The 14,757-nt window shown below is 40.6% G+C and overlaps 3 protein-coding genes across 7 annotated transcripts in view; 1 reads left to right on the top strand and 2 right to left on the bottom strand.

Moving 5' to 3' along the window:
• Nucleotides 1–222: 222 nt before the first annotated feature.
• cpox (coproporphyrinogen oxidase) lies at nucleotides 223–6,076 on the bottom strand. Of its 2 annotated transcripts, XM_051377645.1 has the most exons (7): nucleotides 5,367–6,074; nucleotides 4,856–4,999; nucleotides 4,637–4,747; nucleotides 4,382–4,523; nucleotides 3,261–3,479; nucleotides 1,288–1,392; nucleotides 223–1,210 (listed from the first exon to the last, which is right to left on the bottom strand). In XM_051377645.1, exons 1-7 carry the CDS (start codon nucleotides 5,950–5,952, stop codon nucleotides 1,126–1,128), a joined length of 1,392 nt encoding a protein of 463 aa, XP_051233605.1. In that variant the 5' UTR covers nucleotides 5,953–6,074; the 3' UTR covers nucleotides 223–1,125. The 2 variants fall into 2 exon arrangements, with proteins under 2 accessions (XP_051233605.1, XP_051233606.1); XM_051377646.1 differs by lacking the exons at nucleotides 223–1,210; nucleotides 1,288–1,392 and adding an exon at nucleotides 1,399–2,252 and having other exon boundaries at nucleotides 5,367–6,076.
• A 426-nt stretch (nucleotides 6,077–6,502) lies between these two features.
• On the top strand, nucleotides 6,503–12,223 carry ccdc181 (coiled-coil domain containing 181). Of its 4 annotated transcripts, none has more exons than XM_051377641.1 (6): nucleotides 6,503–7,028; nucleotides 8,222–8,331; nucleotides 8,659–9,693; nucleotides 9,765–9,935; nucleotides 10,499–10,656; nucleotides 11,412–12,223. In XM_051377641.1, the coding sequence occupies exons 2-6, from the start codon at nucleotides 8,230–8,232 to the stop codon at nucleotides 11,581–11,583; spliced, it is 1,638 nt and encodes a 545-aa protein (XP_051233601.1). In that variant the 5' UTR covers nucleotides 6,503–7,028; nucleotides 8,222–8,229; the 3' UTR covers nucleotides 11,584–12,223. The 4 variants fall into 4 exon arrangements, with proteins under 4 accessions (XP_051233601.1, XP_051233603.1, XP_051233602.1 ...); XM_051377643.1 differs by having other exon boundaries at nucleotides 6,505–7,028; nucleotides 8,683–9,693; XM_051377642.1 differs by having other exon boundaries at nucleotides 6,507–7,028; nucleotides 9,789–9,935.
• A 2-nt stretch (nucleotides 12,224–12,225) lies between these two features.
• p3h2 (prolyl 3-hydroxylase 2) overlaps nucleotides 12,226–14,757 on the bottom strand; it is a 58,271-nt gene continuing 55,739 nt past the window's right edge. Inside the window, exons 14-15 of the mRNA XM_051377635.1 lie at nucleotides 14,543–14,683; nucleotides 12,226–13,613 (exon numbers count right to left, since the gene is read on the bottom strand). Of these exons, the coding sequence (XP_051233595.1) occupies nucleotides 13,521–13,613; nucleotides 14,543–14,683 (234 nt within the window). The 3' untranslated portion in view covers nucleotides 12,226–13,520. The remainder of the gene's footprint in view (nucleotides 13,614–14,542; nucleotides 14,684–14,757) is intronic.

Below are 14,757 nucleotides of genomic sequence, written 5' to 3'. Positions count from 1 at the left end.
GCCTGAGGATCATTTTAGAAATGCATGATACATTTCTGAAATTTGCTCAGTCTCTTGCTAATCAATCACTCAATCATATAAATTCAAAGGATCATTAAAGGGTGAATAATGCACAACAAATTGAGAATGAAACCAGAAAGATGGGGTCTTGGATTTGAGTTGTTGACTCCAGTCAGAGTGAGGACAAAGGCGGCGTTTTATGTAGAATATCAGAGTCAAAGGTACCGTATTGGAACAATTTATTACAATTGTTAGCTATATATAATTTTTACATTTCAAATGGCATTTTGATTTACAAACAATTCTTCCTTCAATGAGCCACCTGGCCTGTAGTTTATATTTATCCTCTCTGTGAAACATGATCCAAAATCCCTGTATTGTTCCTTCTGTTCAAACAAACCGGTAAGTGACTCATTAACCGACCACAACATAAACAGGGCTCAAGAGAGATCAGTCCATTATTATCATTATTATTATTTAGCTTTGATAATCAAAAATAACCCTTTGTTGGCAGCAGATGCACTGAAACATTCAAAAAACCAGACAACAGATTTATTAACATCTGATAGCAGTGGTGGCATACCACACATACAGTGGCTCAGTTTGTCCCTATTTTCCCTTTCAGTGCTTTGTTAAAGAAGAGCTGGGGAGACTAGAGCTGTATCAACTTCAAGTAGAGCAAGCCACATTTAGCTCAGGCACAGAAAAAAAAAAACAGTGTTTGACACAAACACTTCTTAAAATGAGCACATCATCGGTGTGAGGTGACCTAAAAGCTAGTACAATGGCCACCTGTAATATTACACTATTTGGTCTCCCTTTAGCTTGCCAGGCAGTAAGCAATGGCACAAAGCTCAAGTTTAAAAACACAATGTCTCATTCTGAGTAGTAATGCGATCCCCAGTGCGATTAAGTGCTATGAAAGCGGATTTGACAAAACGTAGCAAAAGTACCAAGAAAGATTAAAAACCTCTTCAGAGAAGTAATGCAACTTCATATTATTTTGGTAAAGACAGTGTTAACTGCTGATGATCTAATCAAACAGATTCACAGCATTATAAAATACAACAGAGACGAATTCCTGGATGTTTTGTCCATTTCGACGTATAAACCTGTAAACACCGGTTACACCCACTCCTTGGGGTTTCTTAATACCTCCAGCATTTCGGCCTCCTGGGTACCTTTGGCAGGCTCGTGCATGTACTCCCACCTGAGGATGAAGGGCGAGTTCGTTACCAAGCAACACAGACGGCTCATTACTGTCATACAAGAGCGGTGTTATCTTACCTGGCAGTGAGGGGGAGGGACATGAGAATGCTCTCAATTCTGGAGCCAGGCGTGGCCAAGCCGAACTTCACTCCCCTGTCATACACCAGGTTGAACTCCACATATCTACAGACACATATAAAGAAATAAGTACTGTAGGGACCTAGCTTCATGTGATTTATGATACCATTACATTGTGCCTTAATCCAATCCAAATCCAAACTTCTTTGGGATTTTTTGAGAATTTGAATCAATAATAAACTGATGTAGGTAATCCATACAGTGAACCTTTAGTTGTATTTATATTAGTAGAAGTTATTGTTGCATGATAATTTAAGTCTTCCAGGTTGGTGCATTTATGTGCTCTGATAGAATAGTCGTGGGCCTTGACTGCTTTGCATGAACCTTTGTAATGCTAAAAAATAACCAAATTAACACACTAATCTTTGCATTCTGTTTGCCTTCCAGGGTTAAGAAATGCACACTGACCAGGGCTTTTTTCCTTTCAACTGTCCCAGACTTAACAACCATTGTCCCAAGTTAAAGTTTATTTTTCATTGTACATAATAAATATATTACTGTTTCAGTAACCTGCCCTACTTTATCAACACTGTAGGTCAGTTTTTTATTATTCTTTTAGTCACTGGTTGAGTTTTTTTGTTACAAAGAAAGTTACAAAAATACAAAGCTGTTTCTGACTGGTATAAATACATTTACATACACACTTTGAACATTATTATTATTATTTGGCCTAATAATCACTGATTCACTACAGGGACATCGTACATGTGAAGTTAAAAAAAGGTATCTACAAGGGAAGATCAAACAGAATTTAAATATTTACCAGTTCAAACAAACTATTTACTTATAGGCTAAAGGCACATCCTAATAAAGAGACAAGGAGATAAAGAGTGAGGGAGAAGGTCAAACCTGCCACACCTACTGAATGCCTGCGCATGGCTCAAAAGGAGAGGGAGAGACCCCTGCTGTTGGCAGAAGACTGCAATTACTTTGAGCAGCATGCTTGGGAATGAATTACAATATATATGAATATATAAAGTTGCCAAGAGCGTCTGAAAGTCGCAAGATCTAGTGAGAAAGTCGCTAGGCTGGCACCACTGACTCTCTCTCTGATTGATTTTTGTGTGTGTGTGTGTGTGTGTGTGTGTGTGTGTGTGTGTGTGTGTGTGTGTGTGGACATTTTTCAATTCAATTTTTCAGTTAAATTTTATTTGTGTATCGCAGGAACACAACAGAAGTGAGTTCAGGACACTTTTCATATAGAGCAGGTGGAGATCATACTCACGAAACTGACTAATAATTAAAATACAGTATACATATTCCATTATGCAAAACATAATAATTTTATTTGTAATGATAAATATACAATTGTCCCCAGGATTGTTACATCCTTCATTTCGAGCTCTGCACATCAACAATGGCGCAACATTCATGGGAGTAGAATTTAACTGAAGTTCAGTGATGTGACTAAGCCAGGAGTCAGCCTCCCAGTTCTCCTTTATCTCCCCTCCCAATTCCTGTCTGACTTTCAATCTCACGTCACACTTCTTCCCATTAATAAACTTTAGCTCATTCTCTGTGTTGTAGTCTCTCACTAAATGACTTTAAGACTCCCTGCTGGGCCTGAGGGCTCTGCCAAGATCCGCTCCAGCTTTGGACCACACAGGCTGTGCATGGAGTCCACATCAAAACTTTCTTATATCATTTTGCTTCAAATCAACGAGAGTCAACTAGCTTTTTTAATTTAACTTTTACAAAATAAAAAAAACCCAAATCTTATCTGCAATGGATCACCTATCAAAAGCAGGTCTAATGTTAGTGTGAGTATGTTTATAGTCGATTACATCGTAGTGGATTAGACTGTTTAAGCAATAAAGGTATTTATGCAGAAGATTGATATTCACAATCTCCTATATTAAGATCACTTATTATTCATTAACAACCACCGATTCTTCTGCAAATCTTTTACTCACCTTCCTCGTCGTACCTGCTGCCAGTCCTTCTCCTCATCGGTAAAGGAGTCGTTCAGGTGTTTATGTACGATGGGCAGGTAACACGGCACCACAGTGCGGGCGCAGCTCTTGACGAAGCTGAATACCTCCTCCTGGTTCGGGGAGTCCAGGTCGTCGAAGAAGATCCCGCCTATACCCCGAGTCTCTCCTCTGTGGCGGATGTAGAAGTATCTATCACACCTAGACAGCAGAAGAATTGAACAGTTAAACAGTTTCTATGTCAGGCTATAGATCTAATTGTGGAATCAGTGGGGAGAACAAACCAAAGTGTATTAGCTACTTAATTAAAAACACAAACAACAAAATATAGAAGTGGACTCAAATACATCAACCAATAGCTGAACCAGGGCTGAACTTTATAATATTCAGTGGATCTGAGTTTTATAATACATATATTATATTATTTCAAAGCAATCATAAAGTCAGTTTAAAGTACAATTATGACAAAAGGGAATTAAAAGTAATTCAAGTGAAATCACATTTGTTTTTTTTAATTATTATATTTTCCTATTTATGAGGGGAAGCACATCTATAGTGACAGTTTATAAAGGAATTTAAATGAGAGTTAAAATGTACTCTCATGTCTAGCTGTTAAATTAGAAGCTAAAGCAAAGAGATAGTTAGCTTAGCTTATCTTAGAATAAACACTGGAGGGGGGAAACAGCTATCCTGGCTCTGTTGGTAGGTCAAAAAAAACTAAGTCTGACATAGACGAGTATCAATCTTCTCGTATAACTCTTGGGAAGAAAGTATTTCCCAAATGTATTTCCTCAAATGCCTATCTATTCCTTTTAAACTTGAACAAAAACTTGACAAACATTACTTATTACAAGTCACATCAGATAAACCACACCCTGTCTTTTCCTATCCCCAATGGTCATTCGCTGGCTCACGTCATGGCTCAACGGTTTTTTGTGCATCTGCAGATTTTAGGCACAGGCTTGCTCTTATCATCATCTTACAGTAAGGATACACCCATTGTCATCCCCACACACTAATACAGAGAAATCAGGCATACGTGCTGAGATGCACGCACACACACACAAATACATACACAGGACTAATTTTGAGTCAATTTATACCATTTCTTAAAGTCGGGGTAGTACTGTGGGTGGTGCTTGTCGCAGGCCTCCTTCAGGGTGTTGTGGAAGTGAAAGGCATCTCCTTTATTAATATAAACTGGAGTCAGGTCTGTGCCTCCACCAAACCACCACTGCTTAGAGCCTGGAGCACACACACAAGACAGACAAGGAAGACGGAAACAAGGGTTATCATTCATTCATGTACTCAATAGTGTCACTGACACCAAGACCCAGCTGCTGACGTTGCACACTCACCATCTGACTCTTCGATCTCAAAGTATCTGTAGTTGAAGTGCACTGTGGGGATATGGGGGTTCTTGGGGTGGATAACAGAGCTCACACCCATGGCACAAAAAGGCAGCTTACCTGGGAGAACAGCATGAACGTTTATTCATTATATTACACATTACTCCGAATATAGGTCATCAAAGCTATGTCAAGTTATATATAAACTATTAAGTTAGCAGAATTTACCATCTTTCCCTTTGAGGACCTTCCCTCTGCTCCTCATCTGCTTGGCGGCCTCCTCTGTCAGGTATCCGGACACCACTGACACATTGACCCCTGCCTTCTCAAACACCTTCCCATCTTGCATCACACAGCTGATCCCTCCACCACCTGATACACACACCAGGTAAAAAAAAAGCAATACATTTTAAAGAGATTTACATGAGACTGGTTGTTGTAGTTCCTGATTTTGGGGATCTCTTTAGGTAGCGTTATAGTCTGGAAGAACATGGATCTGTCAAAATTATAGTATTATAGTTTATTTCCAAGTAGGTTTTCACAGAGGCCTACAAGGAATTTTGCCTTGGTATACTGTTGTATGGAATAAACACAAAAACTATAAATTAAGACGAAAGCAAGTACTGCAAGTCAACAATCACACATAGATAATTGACAATAACATTTAGAATGCTTATTATAATAATAATAATAATAATAATAATAATAATAATAATGTTAAACTCCATTGAGCTCTCACCTTCCTTCCTCTGCCACTGGTCCACCTTGAACGTCCCACCGTCCGCCTGCTGAAGGGCTTTGCAGAACTCGGCCTGCGTCTCCATGATCAACATCTCCATCCTCGTACGCATCTCCCCTTTCCTCTCCTGCAGCACACCGATGTCGGTCACCGGAGGAGACATGAACCCCCGGCATCTCTCCAAGATATCCCCCTCTTCCTCTTCCTCCTCCTTCTCCTTCTCCTTCTCGCCGGCTTGGGATATTTTCGTTGCCATTTCGGCACGCTGGAAGTGGTTAGCGTTGGCTATTAACCCCGCTACCGCCGCTGCTGCCGCTACCGCTGCGGCTCCACTGAGCGCCAGGGCTCCCCTTCTGGCTCGCCCGGCTCCGGATCTGCCTGCGGTCCCATGGGACATGAACCGTACGCTGGAACCCCTGGAAAACCATCTCGTCCCCGAAAGCAAAGTCAGTGACGGGCTGTGAGCGGAGGATAACGGCGAATGAGACTCTCCTGCACTAGCAAACCCCTTTAAATGAGAAACCAAACATCGTCTCGCCGCGGTCCGAGCCGTTTTGTTTACAGAGCAAAAGATAATGGTGGCCATTAGTAGGAGAAGCGACCGTCGGTAGTTATGCTGTAACGTTACTAAACATTGTCAGAAGTTATGCCTACGTGCTGATTATCAGACGTGCTTCAAGAAGTTGCTCAAAAAGAGGCGTGTAGTCCCTCGTTAGTGACAGAGGCAACACGGGAAATGTCGTCATCCCGTCGTTCGCGGTTCCCAGCTCTCCTATTAGTGGAAGCCTGCCACGAACTTCAACATCCAGGGTGCATTGCGCGTTAGAATGAATGTTGCGTTCACTGACTCTTATATGTGTGCCGTATTTTTGAGCTTCGCAGTAAAGGTTTGTTACATGATTGAATGAATCCCCCCAGTCATCAAGCGATACAGTATTTCTTTTGGTGTGCAGCTATTTATAATCCCCTGTCTACAAGAGAAGAAATAAAGCAAGACCCACTCTAACTTTGTATGTTTTCAGATGGTATCATCATTATTATTATTATTTTATCAGATTATTTTGTGCTTTAGGGGCGCATAATAATCCCGAAGAAACGAAATACTGGCAAACAAAAGTAGTTTTCTTTTGCGGCTCGAGCATGAACATACCAAGTATGATGTTATATGTTAAATGTCATAGAGCGAACAAGAGAACACTGGTTATATTAATGCATTTAATGTCCTTTAATACTGTAAACTGCTCCTCGTATGATAAAAGAATACAGCGCTGTTTTTATTTTTATTACAAGTTTTAAAATTTCTTCCAAGATTACAGTTGTTCTGTTTTATAAATGGCTCCTGGTACAATCAGGCGCTTTCTCCTCTTTTACGGTGTGTACATGGAGACTTTATTACTTGGGAGCGAGTTTAGCTGTGCGGGTGTCCTGTGTGCGCATGCGCAAGTGGTAAAGCGTGTTGTAGGTCTCTATGACGACGGGTCTATTAAACCTTTTAGGGCTGTAGAGGGACTTGAAGCAGATTATGGTCACAGGTGTTGCTCCGCAGACTGCCAGGCACTATGTGGGCCAGATAGATGGAGTGATAGTCACAAACAACCCTGCTGGATGTGTTCTTTCACCGCCAACAACTCAATAGATATACTACGCAAGAACCTGCTAGTGGTGAGTTTACTAACAACCATATTGCCACAATTTATACTGCTATTTATTCCCAGTAGGCAAATACTTTGGTTAATATTATTCCTGCAGTTAGACACGGGATGTGCTCTACAACTCACCCTCTTAATTTTGCCTCTGTCCTGTTTATTTTTACAGCCCGCAGAGCTCTAAATATAAACTGGATTACAGTCTATGTATGTTAAACTCTGTCTTGTAACCAGTGAAATGTATTTTTTTATTCTGCCACAATAAAATAGCTGCAGTAAACATAACCCACATGTGAGCAGACAGGGCTTATTTGTGACACAAAATAAAAATAATAGTTTACAGGTAACCCTGAATTACTGATTTCTGTCCAGCAGGTGGCGACCAATCCCTAACACCAGTGCAGTACAGTAACCATAGACAGTATGATCTATATATTCACATATAGTGGTGTGATGATGGCCGAACAGGTATATATGGTGGATGGTATAATTAGTGCCACAACAACCCAAAGAAAAAATAAAGTGACTTTATTTGTGTGATGTTGTTTTAGTTTTTTATTTGCTTCACTATATCTACTTCTGTATCAGGATTACTGTAATACAGAATACATACCACATATTATTATATGAGATGTCAAGGATGTTATTAGATATAGGCAAACCAAACACCCTGTAGTATTTGTAATTCTTTAATATGAGAGGGAGAGTTAAACTGCATGAGTGGAAGGAAACTATGTCCGTCTGCCTATTATTATGGTTCTTTTAAATATAAAAGACAATTAAAATTGAAATTGAGTTTAAAGACCAGTAGTGACCTTCAACTTAACACCCCCAGAAAAAAAATCACTATTTGTTGAAAATTCGTTAAAATTTGAGTTTTGTCTTGAGGGTGGTACAAGACAACGTGTCTGGGGGACATTAAAAAAAACATTTGAATTTATCTTCTGCATACCACCCATGAATATCCAAATTAGTTTCTGGGAGACCTTGTGTCTCTTGTGTGGGTCAAGAGGATACTTTGGCACTAAATCGCAAATCACTAGGAATCCTCCTTTTGGGGCCATGGATATCCAGAACAAATTTCTTAGTTAACTGATCCGTAGATGTTGAGATATCTTGCTCATGATTGACCAACCGATATCACTTTACTTTAGGCCGTAGTGTGGCAAGAATCATCAGATCTGAAATTTGTTTCTAATGTTCTTCCAGTGAAGATTATGAGTGAGGTGGTTTGTGCAAAGTCCCAAGAGGAATATGAGGACGACTTTGAGAAGGATCTGGACTGGCTGATCAGTGAGGAGAGCCGGAGTGAGGACCAGGTAAGTTTCTTTATTCTTCTTTATTTTATTGTGTGATACTGAGTTTGGAGTCCCGCTCTACTTACTGCAGACTAGATGCTGCATGTGTCCCCGACCCTGCTCTGTTAAAGTGTGACAGTGAGTAGTGTTGAGTTACCCGATCTGGCATATCTCCCTGTTGGCATGTGAAACCTACTCTGTTGACATACAGTGACATACTTTCACTGTGCCACTGCTGGATACAATATTGATGAACACACATGTCTGTTATCACACCAGCACACCTATTACCTGCTCACTATTGATGTTGGTCATTCGATTACATTCAGACCTAATTAATGAAAGCAGAGTGTCCGCCTTTCCACCCCACAGGGTCCCGAATATGAGGACATAGAAGCAGAAATTGACAAAGAACTGGAGGAGGAGGAGGAGGAACGGCAAGCAATGAAAAGAAAACCGAAAAGCCACAAGGAAGAGAAGAGAAGCAACAAAACAGAGCTGGAAGAAGATGAAGAGCGGTGGCCCTCTCCTATGGAGCCATTAGAGTATGACTCAGATAGAGACAGCCCAAATAAGTCATCACCTATAGTCCCACCTCCTCCTGGGATGGATGAGCAGACAGATGAGGAGAAGAAGTACATTCTGGAGAAGATCCAGCAGGCTAATCGGGAGCTGCGGGACCAGGAGGCCCCAGATATGACAAGGCGCAGGCGGTTGCATTTTAAAGAGAAGCTGGTGGACCTGGTGGTACCTCCACTGCACTTTGAGAAAGATGGCAACAGTGCTGAGGCGGAAGGGGGACAGGGCAGCAAAGATAGAGCCAAGGATTCAGAGGCCGAGCTTGAAGTGTCAGCAAAGCTTTCTGAGCTAAAACTTTCTCCACGGGAGGGAAGTGCAGGATCTGGAGGATCTGGCAGGGCTGGAGAGAGCAGTGAGGGAGGGCAGGGGTTAAAAGAGGGCAGAGTCCTTGTAGAAAAAGATGGGAAGTTTGATCTAGTCAGCCTGAAAGACGTGGAGAGTCAAGCACTGCTCCCTCCTATATCAAACAACTACAGCGACTACTCACGCTCGTCCCCACGTCCCCAGGAGCAGGCTGTGAGCTCCAGTAAGGTGCACAGGTCCTCTTCCTCTCCTCGTTCTCGTGCCTGCTCTTCCACCTTCCAACATGGCATTGAACACCTCCGTGCCCCCAGACCTCCAGCTCAGCCCAGGGGCAGGCCCAGCTCAGCCAGCCACAGCCAGAGAGGCAGCCAGAGGAACGGCAGCAAGCGGCGGGTGCAGTCGGCCACCGGGACGCCCTGCCAGGCCACCTACACCCTCTCACCACAGCAGAAAGAGTTGCTGCAGAGGATCCAGGAGAGAAAGGAGAAGCTGGCCAGAGAGGTAGAAAAGACGTGGTATTATTGGTCAAAGTGAGGGCTGTCTGTTAATGATTTAAATCACAATTTGAATAGAAATACCCTTATTTCCCATGTCAGGAAGAGCAGAGGAAACAGGAGGAAGACGAGCAGAGGAGGCAGGAGAACGAGCTGGCGTTTAAGGCCTGGGTGATGAGGAAGAGAGAGCAGTTTCAGGAGGAGAGACGGATCCACCGAGCTCAGGAGATGGAGAGGATGAATTCTAAGGTATGACCACAAGGGGGCACACCAATCTCACTAAGGATGGATGTATAGCAGTGATACAGGCTTAATGCAGTATGTTTGTTCAGTGGAAGGACTGGAGGTAGGCTACATTCTGAGAAAGTTTTTGTATTTCTCACGGGAATATCAGTCAACAAACTGATGTTGGTTTATTCATTTTAAGAATGGCATCTGTTTTTGCAAAGGAACTCTTGATTTGTTAGTGTTGCTTTAATCTTCAACCAACAAAATTCAAGATAAATAGTAATCTATCATTATATTTTGGTAGAATTACATGCTACCTAAATAAATGGTGATTTAATCATTTTCATGTATGAAGCCGAGTCATATAGTACAGTAGAGCTTTTTTAGATGCTCAGAGCATCTCATTTTTCTTAATCCTCTTCTGCAAAGTAGTTGTTTACTAAGGTAGTTGCAATGGTCTATTTGTCATAAACAGAAACTTAAAGTTGATTCATAACACATCACTGCACCAGTCATTCATCTGTAGTAACTGTTTGCCATCGTTTTCCCCTCATTACTGGATGTATTTCTGCATCCTCATGCAGAGAGACACCAGTGACCCAGAGGAGTCCTTCAAGATGTGGCTTCAGAGGAAGCAGGAGCAGCAGCAGAAAGAGAGACAGCTGGTGGAGATGAAGAGGCTCGAGGAGGACAGTGGTTACCTCTTACGCAGCCGCGAGGAGTGTGAACGTGCCTTCAAACTGTGAGTTTGCTGCTAACTTTTCATTCAGCAAGTAAGGTTACGTTCACACTGCAAACCTCAGCACTCAATTCTGATTTATTGTTCAGATCAGATTTTCTTCTGTTCACGTTATTTTTTAAATGCGGCCCATATCAGACTCCAGTGTGAACAGGTCATGGTCCTGAAATGACCTGTGTGATTAACGTAGATCTAGAGTTACATAAAATTCACATCAAGTCTGATATGACTGTTCAGACTGAGGTCACATTGTAAAACAAATCTGACCTGTGTCTGATTTAGACCACATATGAAAGTGGCCCAAATCCGAAATGAAAAGATCAGTTTCAGTGTGATTTGAGTTAAATATTACCAAAATAAATCTGATTTGGGTCACTTAGGCTACGTTCACACTGCGGGCACAAGTGTCAAACGTACTGGCATTTTAGTTAATACTGGTTGATAACATAGTATAACATAGAAATAATTGTATTATGAGAAGTGTAATTTTAACCAATGATGAATGTTTTTATCATCAACTTTGACCCTTGGATGCCCCTATGGTAGATAAAACATGATAAAGTGCCTTCAAGGGTAGCACCCTGACTAACCCGTTTCCCCATAAATGCATCACAACTTTCTGCATGCTGGTGCCCCTTTTATTTTCTTGTTCCTGCCCCTCAAACAGCTTGAATCCACAACTATGTCCTCATATATGCACTATGATATGGGTATTTGGTAATATAGCATCCCCATCTCCACCCTCTTCCCGTCCTCAGGTGGCTGAAGCGGAAGCGAGCAGAGAAGCGGGCCGAGCAGCAGGCGGCTCGAGAGCGCTCCCGCAGGTTGGTGCTTGAGGAGCGACGTGCTCGACGAATGAGGGACTTGCTGTGTACTGTCAACGAAACCAAGCCATTCAGATTCACTGAGCAACTGGCCTACCGCTTCTGAACCAAACAAATCCAACATGCCCGCTGAATTCACCTCACATGATGAGATTATCTTCATAATCTCATCATACAGCAGTTTAACCACAGACTGGACGACACAAGACTTGGTGTGGAGCATAAGACATTGTTTATTCAGTTGTTGCTACAGTTTTGTTTGATACTTTTTATTTCTGTGCTGTGTTAAAAGACAAAGAAAGTTTACCGCCGTGACCTCCACTCAGTGTGAACATACCTGGGTGAAAAATTCATCAAAATTCCCTCAAGGTGTGATACAATGTATAGAGTGAATGATTTGTTTTTGTTTTTTACTGTATTTACCTTGTGTAGTGGCAGACGCACTTTACTCTTCTTAAATACAAGAGCTGAACCATTAGTTACTGTATGCCTTTTGTCAGAGCATTTGGATAGATAGATATACAAGCATATGTTCACTTTTACAACAGGTTACTTTAATGGATGAAACTGTAAAAGGAATGAAATATAATTCTGTAAGAGGAAAATACTATTGGTAAATATGTTTGAGAGACATGAAACAGAATTCTTAATTTAACAGGCATTCTTATAGGATAGAAGAACTGAATTACTTTAATTTCATGCTGAATAATATGACATGAATAAATAAAACAAACATACACCATCAATATAGATATGGAATATTATATTTTTAATTTATAGGCATGTACACATACATTTTTGTGCTACAGCATCTCAGAATTAAATATCAGTGAAAACAAAAGTGGCCAACCTCATAAAACAACAGGATTAAGTTTCTGGTTAGCAGTTTGAATCTATAAAAAAAAAAGAAGCTACTCTTTGTATGTTTCTTTCCATTGGATTTACAGTGCACGACTCGGCATATCACCTGTATCATCAACACAAATATAAAGACATAAAAGGCCGAACGAATATGTATTCCTTGAAACAGGAACGATTAACAGCTTTTATGAATAAAAGTTCCTAATATTAAATGCCGACAGTTACAACAGCAGCTGTCTATTAATAAAACCACATAAATAAAAGTCAAACACAAACACATACAACATCTTCTCATGTCAGTGAACATGTAAACCAGTATTCTGCTCTGTGTGCCCAGAAAGGAGGGGAGTGATTTAACACGCCAACAACAAGAAGAAAAGTGGACAAAAAGTAGTGACAGAAGACAGTTTAAGACTTGACACACAGAGAAGGGCAGAGTGCATGATCATTAAATATTCAGCATATTAAAACATATCTCTTTCTTAAAGTCTTTGTATGAGTGCTATTTGAAAATCAGATACCCAAATTAGAAAAACAGTGCTCTGCCTACGGTGAAAATAATTATTACTGGCACTGAAATAACAAAAAAAAAAAAAAAAAAAAATGCATTACTAAATATCATAATTTTGTTAGTAATAGCATATGTAACAGTACCAGTTGTGAAGACTTAATCTAATATTATTTAACCACTGACCACTGAAAGGTATTTCTTACTATCTGTACATAGTGTTTTTGAATGAATTGAATATGTTGTTCAGAACAACTCAAAGCAAAAAAAAAATGTCAACCACCGTTCTTCTCCTTGGCTTCTTCACAGTTTAGTGAGATTACAGGTTATGAGCAGTCTTACATATATAATGGTCTACTTTGCCAACTCACCAGGATCAACAAAATAAAGTGAATTTGATTTTTTTTTCTCTACTAGAGGCTGTCACTGGAAGCAAAGACAAAGAACCAAAGGTAAACTCAAGTAATTGTGTGTAGAAAAACAAAACAACAACAAAAAAAAACCTGACAAATACAACTGACAACACAAAAAGGACAATATTATTAATCTTGCACTTCAAACAGTACAAAAATAGAAATGTTCGGATCCAAAGGTCAATTCAATAAGTAGTTAAAATATATAGAAGGATTTGATGGAAAGGAGTGGGGAGGGGCGAAGCTGTTTTTTTTCTGTCTCTACAATTCATCTTTAGGGTTGATGGTGAGGCCCTGACCCCACACAGACTGTGTGTCCAACGCCTGGATCACCTCATCTGCCTGCAGTCTCTCCTGGGAGAGAAAAGGGGGGGAAATGGTGAAAATGGAAGTTCATTTTTAAGCTAGAGCAATAATTGTTCTTAAGTTAGCCAAAGCAATGTTGGTCTGATGTGCCTCCCAAACATACCAACTTGGATTTGTCCAATAATATAGAGTTTCCAATCCTTTTTATAATACAGTATAATTGGTTTTGGCTTTGCTATCTATCCAGCTCAGGGTTAAAAAATTATAACAGCATCTGTTCCCAGGCTTCTCAGAGCAAACACGTTCACTTTCTCATGGCAGTACTTTTCTTTCTCACAGGAATCTCTTAAATTCTAGTCTAACACAATAAACTGTTAATACCCTTTAATGAACTGTTATAATATTAATCTTTAGCTGCTAAGTCACAATTTAGTCCCATACTACAAGATTCAGTAAGATGAAAGAGTCTACAGCCACTCTACAGCACTAAACAAGTTAGAAACTAGCAAAGTAGAGCTGAGGCTGATGAGAATGTCATTAATTTTGAAGGTATTTGATCATAAAAGTGCTGGATGAATAAAATTTTTTGACCTGATGATGAAAATCAGAGGATCATCAAAGTTATTACAATTCATCTTGAGGGGAACATGTCTGAACTTTCATGGAAGTTCATTCAAAAGTTCACCAAAAACAAGAAAATGTCAGTACCACCAGTGTCAGTAGGTTTCATCCCCTGTGGATTATGAATCTCTGTACAAAATAATCTTTCCATTAATTGTTGAGATATTGGCCGACCGACAGACCAACACTGCCATCCCCAGAGGTATGCCACTAATTCATGTACCACTACATTAACATGTCCACCCTCACTCCATTAGTAAATCCTCAGTCATTATGTCAACATTAGGATGAACCTAGAAGAAGAATGGTTATTACAGTACGGTTGCCAAAGTTCTTTAATTGAAACATTAGTTTACCAGTTCTCTGAAGAGCGGGTCCAAGGTGAACCACAGAGCGACAGCACACCGCTGTCCGTTGGTGACGGCCTTCACACCGTGAGGATTCTCCCCTCCTGATGAGAAACCCACCATCCTGCCGCACTTTGGCTTCACGGACGCCTGGAGAGGATGGAAGAGACGGAGGAGGAACAGAGGACAGGTTAACACCCATGACACTTTAAGTATAGCTTGAC

This window comes from Dicentrarchus labrax, unplaced genomic scaffold (assembly GCF_905237075.1).
Source record: "Dicentrarchus labrax unplaced genomic scaffold, dlabrax2021, whole genome shotgun sequence".
In the NCBI taxonomy this organism is placed as follows: Eukaryota; Metazoa; Chordata; class Actinopteri; family Moronidae; genus Dicentrarchus; species Dicentrarchus labrax.
This window is presented reverse-complemented; position numbering and strand designations above follow the sequence as displayed.